The 19,511-nt window shown below is 38.8% G+C and overlaps 1 protein-coding gene across 2 annotated transcripts in view; it reads left to right on the top strand.

The window, feature by feature from the left end:
* Nucleotides 1-547: 547 nt before the first annotated feature.
* The window catches only part of exoc6 (exocyst complex component 6), a 64,669-nt gene continuing 45,705 nt past the window's right edge, over nt 548-19,511 (top strand). For both annotated transcript variants that reach the window (XM_006630384.3, XM_015346959.2), the window contains exons 1-5: nt 548-680; nt 16,339-16,510; nt 18,417-18,464; nt 18,580-18,670; nt 19,168-19,213. In XM_006630384.3, the coding sequence (XP_006630447.1) occupies nt 583-680; nt 16,339-16,510; nt 18,417-18,464; nt 18,580-18,670; nt 19,168-19,213 (455 nt within the window). In that variant the 5' untranslated portion in view covers nt 548-582. The remainder of the gene's footprint in view (nt 681-16,338; nt 16,511-18,416; nt 18,465-18,579; nt 18,671-19,167; nt 19,214-19,511) is intronic.

Below are 19,511 nucleotides of genomic sequence, written 5' to 3'. Positions count from 1 at the left end.
GTGTGTGATGCCATATTCACACACCTGAAGTACTCAACATCTAGCACATTGTGTTTTCTTTTCCTTTTACGTCGCAGAATGTATTTCTGTTCTTTAACGTTCCCAGGATGTTCTTTTTCTCCAGAGCGCTGTTACTTGAGTAAATAACATTTTATGAAACGTTAGAGTATTTCCAATTTGAGAGAAAAAGGGTGCATATGTGTGAGTGCACGTCACTCTGAAAAAAAGATCATTTAATATGATGCCAATTTACATGAGACAAACATTAATAAATACTGTAAGGTAGCCCTGTAATGAAAACATTCAACAACCAATCAAACGAAGCATAAGTCTTTGTTTAAATGGGAATGTTTATTTTCTGCAAACGTGAATCACCATGTGTATGGCGGTCCATGATTTTATGTTTGAAGCAGGTAAGAACACATAGGCTACATACTCTGAACATGCTTAATCCAGCAAAATCAATTCTTCCCCTTTGGAACACCTGCTGCCAACTTCACCGCCGACTCGCCCCCTAGCGCCGACTAGAGGCAGCACTCTCGTTCCCCGCAGTGTCACTTTGTCACCGAGAGCACAACAAACATGGCGGAGACTGCAACCTTGGAGAGTATCACCGAGCATGAACGTATCCTGCAGGAAATCGAGAGCACAGACACTGCCTGCGTCGGCCCTACGCTTCGGTAGGGAGAGAAACGTTTTGCCGTGCTCACCTTCGTTGAATCATAGTTGTAATTTCTACCTAAGACCTTGCAAGTGTATTAATTTAGCGGCCGGGCCTTTGTTAGCTATTGCTGCTAACCAGCTGAGCTTCCTGAACTGCGGCACAAGCAGTCGTCTGCTTCTTACTTCCTAGTTTGAAATAAATACTAATGCAATTAAACAGCACAATGTCTCGTTACATTTGTATACTATGTTATCGATTTATGTCTGTATACTTAAATAGTGCCAACAAAACGATAACCCGATAGTTATTTTAAGAAATAAGTGTTAGGGATTTACAAAACTGCAAATTGCAAGAGTAGGTAGTGTTTAAATGAAAGGGAGTAAATGCATATAGGCCATAGGACCGTTGTTTCTGCATATAGCGGTTCAATATGAATTTATGTATGCTTGTTATTGTCTGAAATATACGATGGGAACAGCTTCAGTACGACTGTGTACATTTATCTTGAGAAATTCTGTAGAGATTATAATAATTTGGTCTCAGAAACAGTTATTATAAGTGGGTGTGGTGGGATATCTGAAGGTTGTTACACTACACAGAAAATAAACTGATGCTGTTTCGATAAGGGGTAGCGCTTGCTTGTGATCCCCTTCTCAGTATCCGTTCAGCACGATGTTGCTAGCGCGTGATTTCGCGTTTGGAGAATGTTGATTAAAAGCGATTCTGAATGCCGGTTTCTGAAGCAAAGCACAGATAGTATTAACTACGGCGTAATAAATATAGAAAAAATCTAGGTGGGACATCCATTCAACCAAGAAATCTTGACTGTAGCCTGCTTGAGACCTTCGCTCGAAACAATTGCAGAACAAACCACGGGTCAACTAATGACGGCAGACATTTTTTTTATTTAAAAAATGTTAAATTCCAGGAGGGTTAATTATACCTTTGAACGTGTCTTCTGAAGAACAAAGAAATATTTACGTCTAATTAAAATGCATAAGAAAGGAAGGGGGTGTTTAGGAAATTCAAAAAATCTCTTTTGGCATGTATGGGCATGTAGTGCCTTATAACGTCAAAGCTCTGCCGAAGCAAGATGAATTAAGGATGGTACCGATTCCCTGTCCTATTTAGTGCATAATATATTGTATGGCATACCTTATAATAGTTCAAACGCACGCTTTTTTTTACAGTTGCTGTGAGTCTTCAGAGTACTGGCATTAGACGTTTTGCGTCACCTGCTGCAAGAGTTATTGATTTCATGAAATACACATACCTTTAAAAGCACAACGGATACACCATCTTTTGGTAGCTAACGAAAATGCTCATCGAGCAACTAGTTCATTTTACAATTTGAAGGCGGAAAATGTATTTTTGTGTGTCCCTCACTGAAGGGATCGTTTCTCCCATTCGTTTATCTGTGAAGTAGGTCACAATTACCGAATCGCCCTGATTTGTGGAGGCGCTCTGTGGGTTTCCTCTTAAGCACACTGTAGATCTGATTTTCAGTGTTGGTGCGTTAGATTTTTGTGGAGTTTTTCTGTTTCTCTTCCTTACTGGTAGGAGTTTCTTTTTTGTGGAAAAATTCTGTAATGGGAGTTTAGTGCTCCAAATGTATTATGCATTTTCGAGATTGTGTTTAAATGCACAGTAAAAATGATATAACCGTACCTATGTATCAGGCTTTACAGTCTAGCCATTGACATTGGCACAGCCAGTTCTTTCTGATTGTTCAGATGAGTTAACTCAGTGGTCTAGTGAAGGAGATGGTTTTCTCAGGTGCACTGAACTGTACTGGAGTGGCTTCAAGCCTCAGTATGGCTTTCACAGCATATTGAAAGTATATTGGATGGAAGAACAAAAAGCTAGTTTGAACAGCTTGACTCTGAAAACCTTAGTGTCATCGTTCGTGCATTGGCTGAAATGCAGTTGTTCTGTGGTACATTACAACATAACCATCCATCTGATTTCTAACTGCTCCAGCCAGTTCAGGATCACGGGGTATCCGGAGCCTATCCCATCAAGCAACAGGCACGAGGCAGGAAACACCCTGGATGGGATGCCTATCCATCAAAGGGCACACATAGACACAAACACAGATACACACACCACGACCAGTTTTGTGTATCAGATAGCACCCTAGGTCTGGAATTAAGCAGCAATGCTAATCACTGCACCTCCATGCCATAACCAGATTTTCCAATACTCATGTGCAAATTCAATTCGAATAGATTTAAGATTGTGTTAACCCCAGTTCATCCAAGTGAGACTTGCTAATCACTCCTCTTTCAGATACTGTTTAGCTCACTGTTAAATTCACCTTTTAAAGTCCTTAATCTTAAAAGGTTGCTTAAATCACAGGTGGGAATCTAATTGGCTTTGCGTATTGACTAGGGCAGGCCTTTTGACATGGAAATATGTAACACTAGCTAATCCACAGAGAATAACTGCCGTGTAGAAATGCTCATGGTGAGCACCTGCTGTACTGGGAGTGGAGGTTCCGGACAGAGCATTGCTCACAAGGATTGCATCAGTTCATAACTGCTGTGGTTTCATTGTGGACTGGGGGACTAAAATGTATCGTAATTGCATTGTTTAAAAAAACTGGTTTACAGTAAGGCCCAGAGATATAAAAAGAACCTGAGAAAAATAATAATAATAATAATAATAATTGCTTACACTTATATAGCGCTTTTCTGGACACTCCACTCAAAGCGCTTTACAGGTAATGGGGACTCCCCTCCACCACCACCAATGTGCAGCCCCACCTGGATGATGCGACGGCAGCCATAGTGCGCCAAAACGCTCACCACACATCAGATATCAGTGGGGAGGAGAGCAGAGTGATGAAGCCAATTCATAGATGGGGATTATTAGGAGGCCATGATTGGTAGGGGCCAATGGGAAATTTGGCCACGACGCCGGGGTAACACCCCTACTCTTTTCGAGAAACGCCCTGGGATTTTTAATGACACCAGAGAGTCAGGACCTTGGTTTTACGTCTCATCCGAAGGACGGTGCCTGTTTACAGTATAGTGTCCCCATCACTATACTGGGGCATTAGGACCCACATGGACCAAAGGGTGAGCTGGGGCTCACCAGCAGCAACCAACGTTTTTTCCCAGGAGGGATTCCCATGCAGGTACTGACCAGGCTCACACCTGCTTAGCTTCAGTGGGTTGCCAGTTGTAAGTTGCAGGGTGATATGGCTGCTGGCAAATGATATAGCACATAATTCTGCCATTTTATCTACAAACATCCTGTATCACCAACAGGATACACAAGAATGTATTAGCAAGCTTTTTCAGTGTTTTAGTTTTTGCATTTTCTTTGACTCAATTAATTACCCAGTCATTGCAATTGTAATTATTCGATTGATCAATCACTCCATCTTACTATAATATGCAATGGTCACATCAGATTTCTATCTATAAAGGATTTATTAACATGTTATTAACATTTTATATATAAATCTACCAATTATTACATATGGGTTAGTGTTGAGGGTCAGATTATGGTCAGGATTATTTATATGCAGTTAATCTACAGTTAAGGTTGGCTTTTATCTCATTGATGTCACGCTATTAATACATTGCACTTGTAAAATATTCATAAATGACATTTACGATCCTTGTCCAAAATATTAACTGTCCAGCTATAGTGTAAGTAAAAATAACTGTTGGTATTAACAATATTTTTGTGAGAATTTATTTGTAACTGCTGTTTTAAATACATTTTTATTTATGAATTAGAATGGGTCAATTTAAAGCAACCATGCATAAGTGAATTTTACCAGCAGCTTTATAGCAAATACTGTGTTTTATAAGACTGGTTTTACTGGCATTTTAAAATTACTGACATTTTAAATTTGCCAGTTGATATTAACATCATACATGTTACATTGTTGGTTGATATGCCTTTAAACACATTCTTTATAGATTCCTTTCCATAGTTAAAGGTGCTAAAATTGGCTAATTAGGAAACAAGACAAGCTGCTTTCCTCTTATCATCTCGGATGCAGCGCAGTCTCATGAGTCCCTCAGGCACAGTTTACAGGTGACCCTGCTCGCTAATCCCAGAGCCTGTTTCGTTGATCTTTCTGTTCTGCACTTTCTCAGCTGATACAGGCTTATGTTGTTGCTCTTTTTTTAATTGATGTGGAGCTGGACTTTCCAGCAGTGTTCCTTTCAACACAGTGGAGAAAATAGTTGTGACTATGTACACTACAGACATTGTTTTCAATAATTATGGGTAATAATGATAACGCCATTCAATACCCAGAGGCTGGTGAGTAAGTTTTGCTGAATTGGAATCTAGTGAAGTCTCAGTGGCAGTTAATTACCTTTTAAAGGGAAGCAAGTTGTTTTAAAATAAACCCTGAAAACACAGAACACTAGATGATTTGTAAAAGAAAAAAGGAACATTTGAGTCAGGTGATAAGGTCAAAGGAGAGTTCTTAAAAGTAAATCTTGTTACAGTAGTTGCAGTTTTATGTCATTCCTTTTCAGTAATATCTGAATTCTGACTTTAGCTCTCTTTAACTTGGTTGCCACTGACTTTCAAACTGCTCTCCACCATCTTTTTTACAATATGGTCTATAAGTAGACTGGTTTAATGGAACTGTGATCTTTATAATAGATTAGCCTCTGCAGGCATGCATATTAGATGTATTTTTAATAGATTGAAAGCTCTTTTCTGTTCTGATGAGCATATTCTGGATTTCAAAACCCAACTGTATTACATTATCATTGTATCGGCTCACAGCTTACTGGCCAACAAAAGCAAAGTCTTTAAAAGCTAAAGAAATTCTTACCTGTTTAGTTTGTCTGGTTTACTTTCAATGAAAATTTTCATTGAAAAATACTTTTATTTCCAATACAAATTTGAAGCCTTGTGCACTGTTCCTCCCCACTACCCAAATGTATATAACCTTGTAGTTACTGAATGTAAAGCTGAACTCTGTATTACTCAGTTGGCTTCACAGGTAAGTTTTTTTCCTATTCCTCAAATGCACAATAAATTAACTTGTTTTTCAAAGCTGAGAAGAATATTAAAAACATGTACAGTATAATGGTGCATTTCAGAGATCTGACTTGAGCACTGTAGACAAAATTGTGAAGCATTTCCTTGGAAACGAAGTCCCTGAGGAATGAGAAAATAATTGGAATAATAGAAGCTTTAACCTTATCAACATATACCGTTTAGCCGAACAGACACAATGCAGTTTCTTAACATTATTGAGGGAATTGAAGATCTATTTTTTATCACATTTTAAATGCATTTGGCATACCTTAAGGTACCTGTGAAGTTACAAATTCTGTGTTAACAGGTTTCTGTGTGATCTCTTAACTAAGTGCTGTTATTTGCCCTTTTTCTCCTCTAATGCCTTACAAATATTTTTGTTTTCCTTGACATAAATAGATAGATCCTTTATAAGATTAAACTGAATATAAACATTTGTTGAATTTGTCATGATACAGAATCTATTGGATCTTGGTTTGAAGACTTGACAGTCATCATTTGCAGTGCATTAATTAATAACTTTAATATTGACACTTTCGAGTGTTTTATTTCATGGGCTTCATCAGGCTGGCCTTAGGGATAGCAAAGCAGTAGTCTGGCGATTATGAAACACTGATGGCTCAAATTCTTGTAGGTTTCTTTGCTGCTGCTCCTCCAGCTCTGTGGCCTTGCTTTTCTCCAGGTATAGCCATGCAGCTCACATTGGCCACCCTTGATTTACGCCTTCTTTTGCATTGGTATCCCAGACCCTGAATCGCTTTAACTGAAACTAACCCTGAGTTGCCCAGGTTGAGTGAAGAGACGTGGTTATTGTTTCAGACCTCTTGCTGTAGTGGTTCCCTGTTTTATCTCACTCTGCAGCAACGAGGGCTTGGCAAGAAGAGACATCCTTTTGGTCTGCAAACTAAAAACAGGAAGGAGGAAACTTATTGCAAATATGGGGCTGCTGATTAACAGCTAGTGTTTCTGTGTAGAGGATGTCCATTAACCACTGTTTGCGATGTACAGCGCTTATCCTCATGCACAATGATAACGGTAGTGTCATTACAAGGGTGTATTGACCCTGGCTATAGGAAGCAATGTTAACTGAAAAATTGCGCTCAGCCCTTTCCTCTTTATAGAAACAGGATATTATTAGTGAGAACAATTTAGGGGATTTGCACATGCAGGAAAACAATGCAAGTGCTATTTTTCTGGAGGATAAAGAATAAGATAACGCAATAATAGAAAAATATGTGTAATGAGTCAGTTTCATTTTTAAAGCACTGCTTTGTCTTTGCTTCTTAAAAGAACTTAACGTGGAGCTTTGCTGGGAAGATTATGTGGTTTGGAAGACCAAAGTTACAAAGCAAATGAAGCCTCATATCCTGATGGCTTGCCTGACTTGAAGTTGCTCAATTGTTCAGGGAGTGAGAGAAAGACTTTAAATCTTCATGTTATTTTGGTCTTTTGGGAGTATTCATTACATTTGACTAATTTCCATAGTCTGTAGGGCATTGGTCCAGTTGAAAGCCTTTTGATGACAGTATTATGAAATCAGAGCAAAGTCATTACTGATAAATATCTGCAGTCATTGATTACATTGTTTAGTTTGTTTGCTTCATGTTTTTTTTACTAATTGATTCCAACATTTGTAAAATTCCCCCTGTAGTCATTTCATAGCTGCAGCCTCTGTTCCTTGTTGTTTTTCTCATTTGAGAACTTGGTATCATACTGTACTGTGAGTCTGCTGAACCATGGACTGCAGGCAGGTCTCTGTTAAGGACTTCTTGGCTTACAGTCAGGCAGGATTTTCTTTTGGAGGCAGGAATGGAATTTTAAAATAGACTATTTAAATTGCTGACAACTGGACTCCATGGTGACCTCGGTATAATGGCAGGCAATATTGTATTTTTGCCATATTTATTTTTGAAGATAAAAAAATAAGAAATCAAGCTTAAAGATTATGTTGCCCTAAAAATGGCTCTTCTCTGGCTTTTCGGCAGACAAAGTTTTAAGGTTATACAGTTTGGCAGCAGCAGGATCCTTTTGGAGTGGAGCTGTATAGAAAAGAGAAATTAGATCAGAGATTAGATTTAAAACGACATGCTTTTCTTGTTCATGTTTTGATAAATAGTGCTTTTTAGCTGATGTTTCATTTGTCCTGAAGCTCATCATATTGCTCTTAGACCTGAGGAGCAACATCAATTTTGAGTGCTCTAAGAGTATTGACTCACAGGTGCTTTAAAAATTGTGTCAACATTGTGGGTGCCCGAACCTAGTGCTTGAGGTTTACTGTGTCTGCTGGTTTGCAAACCAGTTGCCAAGCCAATTGAGCTGCATTTTGGACTTATTGGAGCAGTTGTACAGCTTTTTCCAGCTCGTAAGGTGCTGCAGATTTGGCAGTACTTCGGCCCACCAGGAGAGCGGTTGGGAACCACATTTGCCTGCAGGAGTCCTGTGCAGTTGTGGTGTTTGCCCGAGGCCGGGGCAGGCCAGGGTGCAGCGGGGTGGCAGTGGAATTGCTTGGGGCAGCAATACAGGGCCTTTCTCATGTGAGACAGCACATTCACAGGAAGCACCTGCAGCAGGATTTCTTTCATTGGCCACTGTGAGGCTGAACTGTTTGAAAGCTTGACCATTTTTCCAGTCTGGGTTCAGTGTACTCTACTGTATTTGAGAAGCTCTGCAGCAGTGCTGTATGTGTGAAAATATCTCCTGCTGCATGACCCAGTGACAGGTCTTTTAATCAGCTCTTGTGTCTGTTTACTGTCCCTAGTTTGTTTGAGTTAAAACTAAGATTTCTAGAATATAACCAAAACATGTTGAAAAAGATGCACTGTTGAAAACATATTTCTTTGTTGAAGCTCAAAATAACAGTATATTTAGAGATTCTGAGCTGTAAGTTTTGTCTGACTTCGACATTGTTTCTACCAATTTTTCTTAGTTTTGTAAATATGTTCAGATGAAGTGATACGTTTGTATCATGCCATTTCTAAATACCTTACACTACCTCTGTGGGGTATTTATGCCTTTCACCCAGGGCATAGTCAGTGAACACACTGGTTTCTGGTTCTCTCTGCAATGTGCCAGTAACACTGTGTCTGCCTTTCATCATGGTGCAATAACCCCGATTATTTACGATTCTACATTGCTGAATATCAAATGTCAGCATGTAGTGTGCTCCAGGAATTTAGATGCATCAGAGCTGCTCAGACAGTAATGAGTTTGCGTAAGTACAGATCAGGCCCCAGACGCTGCAGGTGTGTAAGTATTTGAATTAAAAAATAAATAGACACAATAGGAGGGACCCTGACAATGCACTGCACAGTAACATTCACACGTTCACAGGCTCCCAGGCCGAAACGTTCTGTTGTACTCATTTGAATTAACCCTACTTGTTCCTACGCAGCTCACACAGTGATGTCAGTTCCCACTGTACTGCATTGTTCCTTTTTAGATATTTACTGTGAGGAAATATTTCTTATTCATATAGAGTAAACATTGTTCAAAAGACAGAAACGTTTTGTTGTATTTTTAATTTGAAACATTTAAAAAAAATGTATAGCCCTTTCACAATTTATTAATTTAAAAAGTGGTTTATTTGCCAAATACTTTTATCCTAAGTGATTTGTATATGTTAGAAATACCTGTTTATATATATATATAAAATATTTGGTACAAGTTTATGTAGCTGGGTTTCCTGTAACAATCTGGGCACACTAGTAATATCTCATCTGGGACTTGGATCCACCCTGTACATTTACCAAAATGTTAATTTCTAACAAAGGCTGCGTAATATTTAATCTAATTTTTCTCAATGCCTCGTCACCCTCAATTAGGTTAGCACAGTAGTATACAGCATGTAAAATATTGATGGTGACGAAGATAATGCAGAATCACTGGTTGTCAGTGTGTTGCACTGTGAGCTGAGTGGAAAGGGAGCAGATGTGTAGTATAAGTGATGCAGTTTTGAGAGGTGTGAATTTGTAAGGCAAATGACAGTGTTAGTTCAGCATTTGGTGCAAGTGATCACCATGGCAACGCATTTCACTAGAATACTGTAAGGCACTGTGCTCCCTGAAATTAAACACAAAGAATTAGTCATCATGGTGGTTAAGTATTGCCATTCTTTTAGTAAAATCCACCCTGCCCCAGAAAAAAAAACAGTGTCTCAGCCATGAAGTCACTCAGTAACTCATCTTCAGACCAAACATTTTATTACAGCTTTGATTATTTTTTTATTGCACTGCAGAAGTATTGGGCTGTAGTCTGTACTTGTGCAGTAAACTAAATAGCTGTTCCTTGTCACAGTTGGGTTATTGTGTGCTTTATCAATTCTGATAATCTGTGTAATATACAAAAGTGATATATGAGGCAATAGACCTCCAGCTTGTTGAAAGCTAAATGGAAATAAAGCTTTGCAGGAGATCAGCGCACAATTAAAGCATTATCCCTTTTTTGGTGTCGAAGGTTAATAATTTAAAGCCAATTTACATGTCTTACATCATTTTATGTGTCTTTTGTAGGAACCAAGCAGCAATCTCTATAGCTAACTGAAGTTGTATGGTGGTTTAAATGTTAATTGCTTTTAGATCTGTTTACCTATCTAATCTTCTGACTTAAATTGGCTTACTCAAAGTTTTATCAGGAGAATGGTATCAACAGTAGCTTTGTGAACTTGTTTTGTAAGAGCTTAGAAACCACCTTCTTCTCTTCATTTTACTGTGTGTATTTAATGGTGATGTATGTTTTGAAGGAGTCTTTATTGCCCTCACCATTTCTGTAGAGGTTCAGCTAGTACAAGGCTATAGCTGTTGGACTTTAGATCCAGCATCTTCTGAGCAGATAAAGATGAGGCCTCAATGTCCAGTGCTCTCGTTAACATGGGTTGGTGCTGGGTTTCTGCTTTGGTCGGGTAATCCTGATTTAGGAATACAATGAAACCTGAATTTGTGTTTCAAGACTAGCATTAAAATAGTTCTAAAGAAACAGATGGCGAAAGTAGAGAAAAGCTCATGTTGTGGCCTCTCAGCACTGCTTAAGGGTTGAAAGTTTTAGGTTTTAACTCATATCCTTGTGCTTATCTTGGTGCCATTCTGGCCTGTCTTAGAAAACTTTAGGAAAAAGTGTAAAAATCTGTCTGCTTTGTGCTATATAGTGTATAGTGCATTAAGCTTTTTTTTTTGCCTTTATTAAATTACTGCTTTTATGTTTTTGCCAAAACATTCAGGGATTTTTTTTGAATTTCCACACGTACAATATACCCAAACCTGCAATGTTTAAATAAATGTAATTAGGGACTGAGATTTCATGTCCACATTTTACATAAACCGTTTAAAATATGTTTTTCACAAATGTTACAGTGACATTTTGCTGGAAACCCATGTGGTAGGCATTGGTCCCTGATGGTTATTATCTTGACCCTTAAAAATCAGCAAGTATAATGTCTAGAAGAAATGGAAATGTCAGCTTAGCAGCTTAGCTTTGTGCTCCTTGTCCCCTTGATTCAGTGTGGCCAAGAGGACCTGAAAGTTGTGTTAAGCCGAGAGCTTGGCTCTTTTTACGATACAATATAATTTTATAATATTTATAATGTCATTGAGGTCTACATCTTACATTGAGCCTCTTACTAATTATATCTCAAGGCATGTATTGTTGTATTTAGGCTCTGTGGCTAAGGATCTGTGCCTGTGACTGGAAGGTTGCTGGTTCAAATCCAGCAGCCGGCAGAGGAATCCTACTCCGCTGGGCCCCTGAGCAAGGCCCTAAACCCCAACTGCTCCAGGGACACTGTACAATGGCTGACCCTGCGCTCTGACCCCAAGCTTCTCTCCCTGTCTGTGTGTCTGTGTCTCATGGAGAGCAAGCTGGGGTATGCGAAAAGACGAATTCCTAATGCCAGAAATTGTATAGGGCTAATAAAGCAACATTATAACATTATTATTAATTGCATATTCCTTGATTTGAAACTGTGAAAAGTTATACCTAGGTTAATTATGCTAAGAACACTTAGTACAGAACAGCAGTTGTGTGATTTGTATTTGCAGATAGTATGATTATGGATATATTTTTTATCGTGAGATAAACTCAGTGGTTACAGACATGTTCCTATCTGTGGTGGCAAGGGCTAGTTAAAGTGAATTGCCACAATAATAATAGTTAAAACCTATTGTTTGGGTCTGTACCAGCACAGATAGGGGAAGGATGTTGGAAGACTCAGCTTGCATCATGACACGTCTGTTCTTTTATCTCAATTGAAAGCAGTATACAGACTTCGTTAAGCACCAGGAGTACTTTGTGGAATTCTGGCTGTAATGAATGTTTTTATTTCCCAAAACACACCCACCATTGTAAAATAGACAGGAAATTGCTAGTCATTTGTCATGTTAATCATTGTAGACATTCTATAAAAATAGTTACTGCCTCTGTCACATACTGTAATGTCTGGGACGTTTAAAAAAGCTGTCTGCCTAGCTTGCCAGGTACGTTCCGCAGCTCCGTGCTAGTGAAATAAAGAGAGCTGGGGGTTTAGACGGGACGGTGCTTAGATAAGAAGTAACGTAAACCAAAGAACAAGGAAGGTGTAAGGGAAAAAAGCCAGAAGGTTAGGACCAACATCAGTCTGAAGTTCAAACCTGTTTTTTTTTTAACAGATAAACCTATTTCGTTTAAAAAGTGGTCAACAATGTCATATCCAAGCGGTTATCTGTTTTGGTTAAGATGACGTGTCAATTGACCACTAGGAGGCGTGTTACACCAGGTAATGAACGTGCCGCCTATTCATGCTACATCACATGGTGCATACTGACCCCTTGCGGCCGTTTTCCTTCTTAACCAACCCATAAAAAGGGTTTATTTACCAACAGAGATGGACAAGGACGTTATTTAAAAAAAAATATTGCTTTAAACTTTGCCAGAACAAAATGAAAGAATGGAACACAAAATAACAACGGGTTTTAAATGTTGCCATGTGTCTGAAATAAGCTCATTGCTATAAAAGGAATGAATGTGTAATAAGACACCATGGTTGTTATTTTGTTAATTAGAATTGTAATTAATGCGATTAATTTGCATCCACTAAATGTGGTTAATAATATTTGTTCATTCGTGAAGTGTTTTCTTTAATAATGTAGCATAGCAAAACACATTTCATGTTCAATAGTGTGTTACTAAGTTCATGCGAATACTTAAAAATGTATCACAGTTGCCAAGCATGAGTCAAACTAGCCGAGAACTGGCTTTGGTGTTTAAATGTGTGTACTACTAGCTTGACACTAGGTGGCGACATGAAACCTTAGGAAAGTCCAGCTCTTAATGGAAAGTGGACTCTGTGTTTTAAGGTATGGAATGTATTTCGTATGTATTTTCTTAATGTGCAACCAGTGATAAATTATCTTAGTAATAAAATCACATAGTTATAAAAAACGATTTCACACTGCAATGGTTAAAGGAGAGTTAGGCTATACCATTAAACCCTCCCTAAATAATGATTGTGGCCTGGATTCACTGCTGGTTTATTCGTTGCTTTCTAGTGAATTGACTTGTGTGTAACCCGTGCTTCTGCAGTTTTTAATTTGCTTCTTTCTAGTGTGATTATATTGTTCTCAATTGTACTGCTTTTTAATTAATTACATAAATGTGTTGTATTTTGGAAGGATGGAAGGTTTATGTCCTTCATTCACTGAAGTTTCCGTTGGCGCAGTTACAATGTCTGTCCACTAGGTGGAATCAAGCCTAAAATTGTTACTTGGATTTCAACTCGTAAAAAAAGAACAAAAATGATATAAAAATGCATGTATTTTCTTTGTGAAAAGTTCAGGGATAAAAAGGTAGACATCTAGTTTTTTTTAACCACAGCCAGAATGTCTACTGTGATTTTAGTGTACGCTGCAAATCGCACAGTTGCAGACAAGCATTTAACTAACTTTGTCTCCAAATTTTTTTGTTTAATCAACCAAAACGTGCTACTCAGGATTGAAAGAGCCTTGTAATTATGTTCTTTCAAACAGACAAAACAGTTCTTTCTTTTTGTCTCCTCTGATGAACAAAAAGATGCATTTCTTGTTAGCTTGAAAAAATAAACATCATACTATCATGAAATATAGTCTAGGGGCACACTTTGATTTTTTCATCTTTTGAGTCTGTTGGAACATGCTAAATAGGTGTCTTCTTCTTTTTTTAAGATCTCGTGTATAATTTTGTTTGTGCCGTTTTAAAAGCATGTTTACAGTAGTTGCAAATCCCTGTTTATACAGGATCAAAGTGTATCCCGTGGAGATGAATAGAATTTAAAGAGCGATGTGAAGTTCCTGAATTTCCTTCTTCCATGCATGAGAGACAACAGTAGTCTATACTATCTTCTTAGGTGATTTGAACTGGCCCAGTGCTGCTGGCGAATTTGGTTATGTGTGCCTCCAAGTAATCCCAGTGACACATTGTATTAATAAGACGAGGAACACCTGCTCAATTTAGATAAGTCTTTGAACCAAATAATTACCCATGAGGATAGCAAGCTTTCCAAGCTAAGAGTTGAAAGTGCAGGGGCAGACTGATGATAAACCAGTCCCTGTTTACTTGTCAGATGTCCTTTTAGTTAGATAAGCCATTCTTGCTGTGCTCCCTTAAAAATGAAAAGGTAATAGCTTGTGTCATGTTGTCATTTGGTTTCCTATATCAAATAGTACTTACCTGAGATTCTGTATGCACACCTCAATGCATCAGCTAGATACTGCATGAAGAAGTACTGTTAAGTTAAATGCAGTCATTTAAACGTGTCTTTTTCTGAATAGTTTTGTAGCTTTATGGCAGTGGAATCTGAGTTTGGCACACTGAGATTCTAATTGTTTTCTGGTAGCTCTCAGGATTGTTCAATGGCAGTGTTATGAAGTACGAGCTGCATGAAGATCCCAAGACAAATTAGCAGAGGCTGTTGCTTTCCTGCCACGCACGATGACTGATCCCTTGCAGGAGTAGCTGGGTTCTCTCTGGAGAGAGGAAGTGGAATGTTGATGATTAGGCTAGCAAGGCTGCCTCTGAAGAAAGGGATGTTGTGAGTCCACTCTCTGCCTGCACACTCCCGGGACCTTCCTGGCTGCTAACTGTGTATCTTACACATCTTGAAAACCTTGGAAGTAGCCTCTGCCAATGAAGGATGGTGACTAGTTCGTCTAGTAGCTGCTCACACAATCAGACTGCTCATGGCTCCTGCTCTGCCCCTGGTCCCTGTGTGGGATCCAGCTGTGGCATTTCTATTGTGGTCTTTATGGAGTGTTTCCAGTGCCCGCTGCTTTAAAAGCACTGGAGTCTTAATCATGGACATTTATTCCTCAGACATGTGCAGCTTAACAAAGCCTACTCTAGTGTGGATGGACTAGAAAAGCCATTAATCCTCTGAGGTAGAAAGGTGCTGAGGTCAGTTGTATACACTTATGAGATCTTTCACCTTATTCAGTTGGATTTGCAACCTTACCAACCTCATTTTTGATCAAAATGGGGAAAATGTTACAAAGCCTCACAAACAGACTATTTGCATATTTTGTCTTGGTATGAAAGATGCACACTTTCGAGGGTGTTTTATACACTTCTTAACACAATGGGTGAAAAATGTAATATCCTTTTGTATGTGTTTATCTTTATGTAGTATTCAGTCAGTTTGTCCTTAATCTTAATTTTCAAATATTACCACTATATTACGTCAGCTGCTGATTTCAGAATTTTGAGCAGAGGCGACAGCTGTGTGGCTGCAGTGTGTGCTCAGGCACCTCCAATATTTGTAATTATATTCTTAGAAACAGCGGTGAATGCATTTTTATGCATCTGCGAGATCAGGATTGGCAAGAATTGTGCCCACGATGCTAAATAAAGTTCTATCTTGTCTTGGACTCCACATTCAAAACTTATCTGACAGCTGGTTAGGTGTCATTCAGCTGAGGTGTCGTTTAACGACCTGTGATCATAAAATCATTTCAAGAAGTCACCCAAGTTTGCTCTGCAACAGCTTCCCTACCCAGGCCTTTCAGCCACAGCAGACTTGAACATTCACGTGGCTCGTCCTTAATGAGGAGAAGGGTACAGCTGTTTTCAAAAACGAAGATGCGAAAGGATGGGACTGAAGGGCGGGATCTGTATTTATTGAGAGAGGATTTGCCAGATGGGTCATGCGTTAGATTGGATTCGAAAGCACGGGAGACATGTGTCAGCCCATATCTTGGAGCAAAATAAGGACCATGTAAGATGTTTGCTAATGATAAGCTCTGTCGAGAAGAACTACGTAGATTGGAGCAAGTCTGTATCACTGCGGGTTGATGATGCTGTGAATAACTTCAGCAGGAGTGCAACACAAAAGACTGTGCTCTCCTTAATCAAGGCCCTCATTAATGATAAGAAGTGCTTTCTTACCATTAATGAAGGTAATGTGGAGGAGATCACAGCAGAAATATTCTCTGTTAATGTAAATACATTTTAAGGCAGGCAGTACGGATAATTCTGAGAAGTTGGCGCCTAAGGTTTTGGGATTCCTTTTTATCTGATGGTGCTAGGGTGGCAGAATACTTTTCCTCCACTGGACTCATATTAGCTAGATAACTGGTTTAATTCGTGCTGTGTCAAACAAAATTTTAGCACCAGTGGTGTTTTCAGCATTTAACTTTTTTTGCCTTTCCAATGTGTTTCAGGTCTGTCTATGATGACCAGCCAAATGCACACAAGAGGTTTATGGAGAAACTCGATGCCCGAATACGCAACCATGACCGGGAGATTGAAAAAATGTGCAATTTTCACCATCAGGGGTTTGTGGATGCTATCACAGAGCTGCTGAAAGTCAGAGCCGATGCAGAAAAACTAATGGTAAGAAATATATTTCTCCATTACATTCTTTGTATGTTACTGCCGTAATTATTCATTTGAAATTTGAATGGAACTGAATTAACTGAATTTTTTAATGAACCTATTTGTGTCATCGTGGATTTCAACCTGCTAAATAAAATAACTTGATGTAATATAGTGAACACAGTAGCTGGCAGTTGTCAGTGCACTCTAATAGTATAGTTATCAAATATAATGTAGACCAGCATAAACCTGTGAACCGTTGTTTGTCTATAGATGTTTTCTCAGTCCTTTTGCGCTAACTTACTTGCTCTTCACACAGTAGCTGGAGACGTGAAGGAGTGAAAAAGCTGCAGACCAGCTGATGCACAGCCATCCTGTTCAATGGGGTTTTGTGCATCAATGTTTTTGCATTTGCTCCCAAGCAGTGGCTTGGTTTGCTCATTCTGGCCATTGATGGAAAGGGTTTAGAGCAGAAAGCCGATGAAGGGTTGTAGTATACAGAGGTCACTACAGTTCTGCTTGAGGCTTTCCCCCCAGAATTACAAATATGCAGACTTCAGAGCTCAGCATACCTTTCATGCTGGGGTGGGGGCACATTGTGCCCCTGTCTTTCTTCAGGCTCGCCTCTTAATCCCATTGCTTAATACCCTAAGCAAAGAATCCCCTTAGCAGAAGCAGTATCACATTATACTCCTCTCGAGTGTGTGTCCAGCCATCCCTTGAGCTCTGTGTGACCCTGGTTTAAAGAGAAGATGAGCCGATTGAGAAACCCTCCGTATTAGCATTTATATTGCAGAGTGAGGTGCTCACAAATGCTGCAAGCACAGGCTTAGTCACCTACATGAATAAAAATGGCTCTCCGGCACAAGCATGTCCAGGCAGTCTTTCATAATGTTCGCTGTAAGTGAGAGTGCGCTGGGTCTCTGCAATCACCAGGTCTGATTGCAGTCACCGTTTCAAAGGCTGTGTGGGAGCTGTTGGCCTAACTTCAGAGCGATATTAAGGCACTGATTATATTCATCCACCAAACCCAATAACCACTAAGGAAATCTGTTTCAATACCTGAGGAGTACGTGAGAAGACCCAGATATGACTTATTATTAGTGCAAACCATGGAAGTGCTGTTAAAGTTGAGGTGGATGTTTTACTGAAGTCATGGAGTTTAATATGGAGTCGGAGGCCAATTCTCTTTAGCTCCCTTTACACTTCTGAAAGTAAAATATGTGCATCAAATGCTGCAGGAGTAGTTCACCCAAGGTTGTAATTAGACAAGCATTATATAAAGGATATTCAGATAACAAGGGACCAAATACGGCATCAATGAGGTCACTGAGCATCTTTGTTTAAAAATTAATGAGATTTTTAATAAACCAAAATGTGCTGCCTTATTATGATGACCTAATGAGTCACTTAATATGTGGGAAAGTCTGAGGTCGCGCTGCCCTGCACCTGCAGCATTAAAATGCTGCTGTGTTTTTGAGGTTTCCACATTTGATGTGAATCAACCACCCAGTGTTTGGATTCAGCAAAAACGAATGTTTAATTACCAGAAAATGCAATCGGCATTTTGTTCTAGACAAAGAATGGCATATAGAGCTCATTGAGGTTATCAAGAAGGGACCAGTGGTCAATTGGGTCAATGATTTGAATTGTTTGACAGACCTAGAGGAACAAGTAAAGTTCAAAAATCCCAAGTAAAATTGAGAAGTTTGTCACAGAATCTGTTAGAAAGAACTGTCATAAGTGATTAAAGTGTATAAAAGACCTCTGCGATCAAAAGTTCAAGTTCCCGCTGCAGATTTAATTTGAATTTGCATTTCTTTGTTCTTGACCCCTCATGAAGCATGATCTGATTACAAGGGTGAGCAGTTACAACAGGGAATTATGTGCTTATTTGTCTAACAAAAGTGATATTATTTTTAAGGGCCAAGTTACCGATACCAATCGAAGACTTCAGGATGCAGGAAAAGAGGTGAATACAGCACCCACTTGTTTTCTGGGATTGTTTTATTTCATTTGAGAAAAGTTACAACACAGCTTGTTCGTTAAATCTGGTGGTTTAAACTCTTTGACCTCTCTAATGTAAGGTGACAGTGCAGACGGAGGAAGTGATTCGATGCAGAGTACAGCAGAGGAATATTGCCACCACTGTTGAGAAGCTCCAGTTGTGCATTCCTGGTGAGAACAAAAAAAAACTTTTTTTTTTAATAGTGCAAAAAAGAAAGAATTGTGTACATTTAACAAAAGTAAGTGAAAGATGATGCACAACTTCCATTGAGCACACTCAGTATATTCTTCATATACTTTTGTCCATTTTAAAAATACACTAAAAAAATACCAGAGGTTGTTAAATATTGAAAACAAAATGTACATAAATATCCCAGATTCTCCTGTCTGCCTCTTACTGCTGTTTAGCTCTTTTAAGCATGGTGTCCTGACACAATCACATTTCACTTTCTTATCAAACTGAATATGGCTCAGTTTTTAAATAAAATAGTATATGTTTTTTTTAACTTGGACTTTTTAAGTGAGCTTAAATTTGATCATTTCTATGATCTGTTGGGGTCCCTGAAACAGAATCAGCCCAACTATTGCTTATTTTTCAATCCTCTTCAGGAGAAGGTTGTGACATGTGGACAAAGTTTGGTTAATTATTTTATTTTATCTCTTTGTAGTTCTGGAGATGTACAGCAAGTTGAAAGAACAATTGGATTCTAAAAGGTGATTAACATTTCTCTTTAACACCCTGTTTTGTGAGCTGAATCTTGTACACATTAGCCTGTCTCTTGCAACTTCTGAGAATACTGGACAGTTTCCTGAAATTCTTTTCTGAAAGGAAAGGACATTGCTGTTGTACAGCAGAGCGAAGTAGTTCATGTGGTTTCCTCTGGTACACACCCTTTTATAAATCAGTACTCTTCAAGATAGCACAGTAAAGGAGAATTTGTTTTTTGTTGATTTACTACGTTAAATTATTAAATTAAAAATTGGTTTACAATAATATAAAAATTAAAACAAG

This window comes from Lepisosteus oculatus, chromosome 4 (assembly GCF_040954835.1).
Source record: "Lepisosteus oculatus isolate fLepOcu1 chromosome 4, fLepOcu1.hap2, whole genome shotgun sequence".
NCBI classification, from domain to species: domain Eukaryota; kingdom Metazoa; phylum Chordata; class Actinopteri; order Semionotiformes; family Lepisosteidae; genus Lepisosteus; species Lepisosteus oculatus.
Note: the sequence above shows the minus strand (reverse complement) of the source record. Positions and strands in the feature narration are given on the sequence as shown.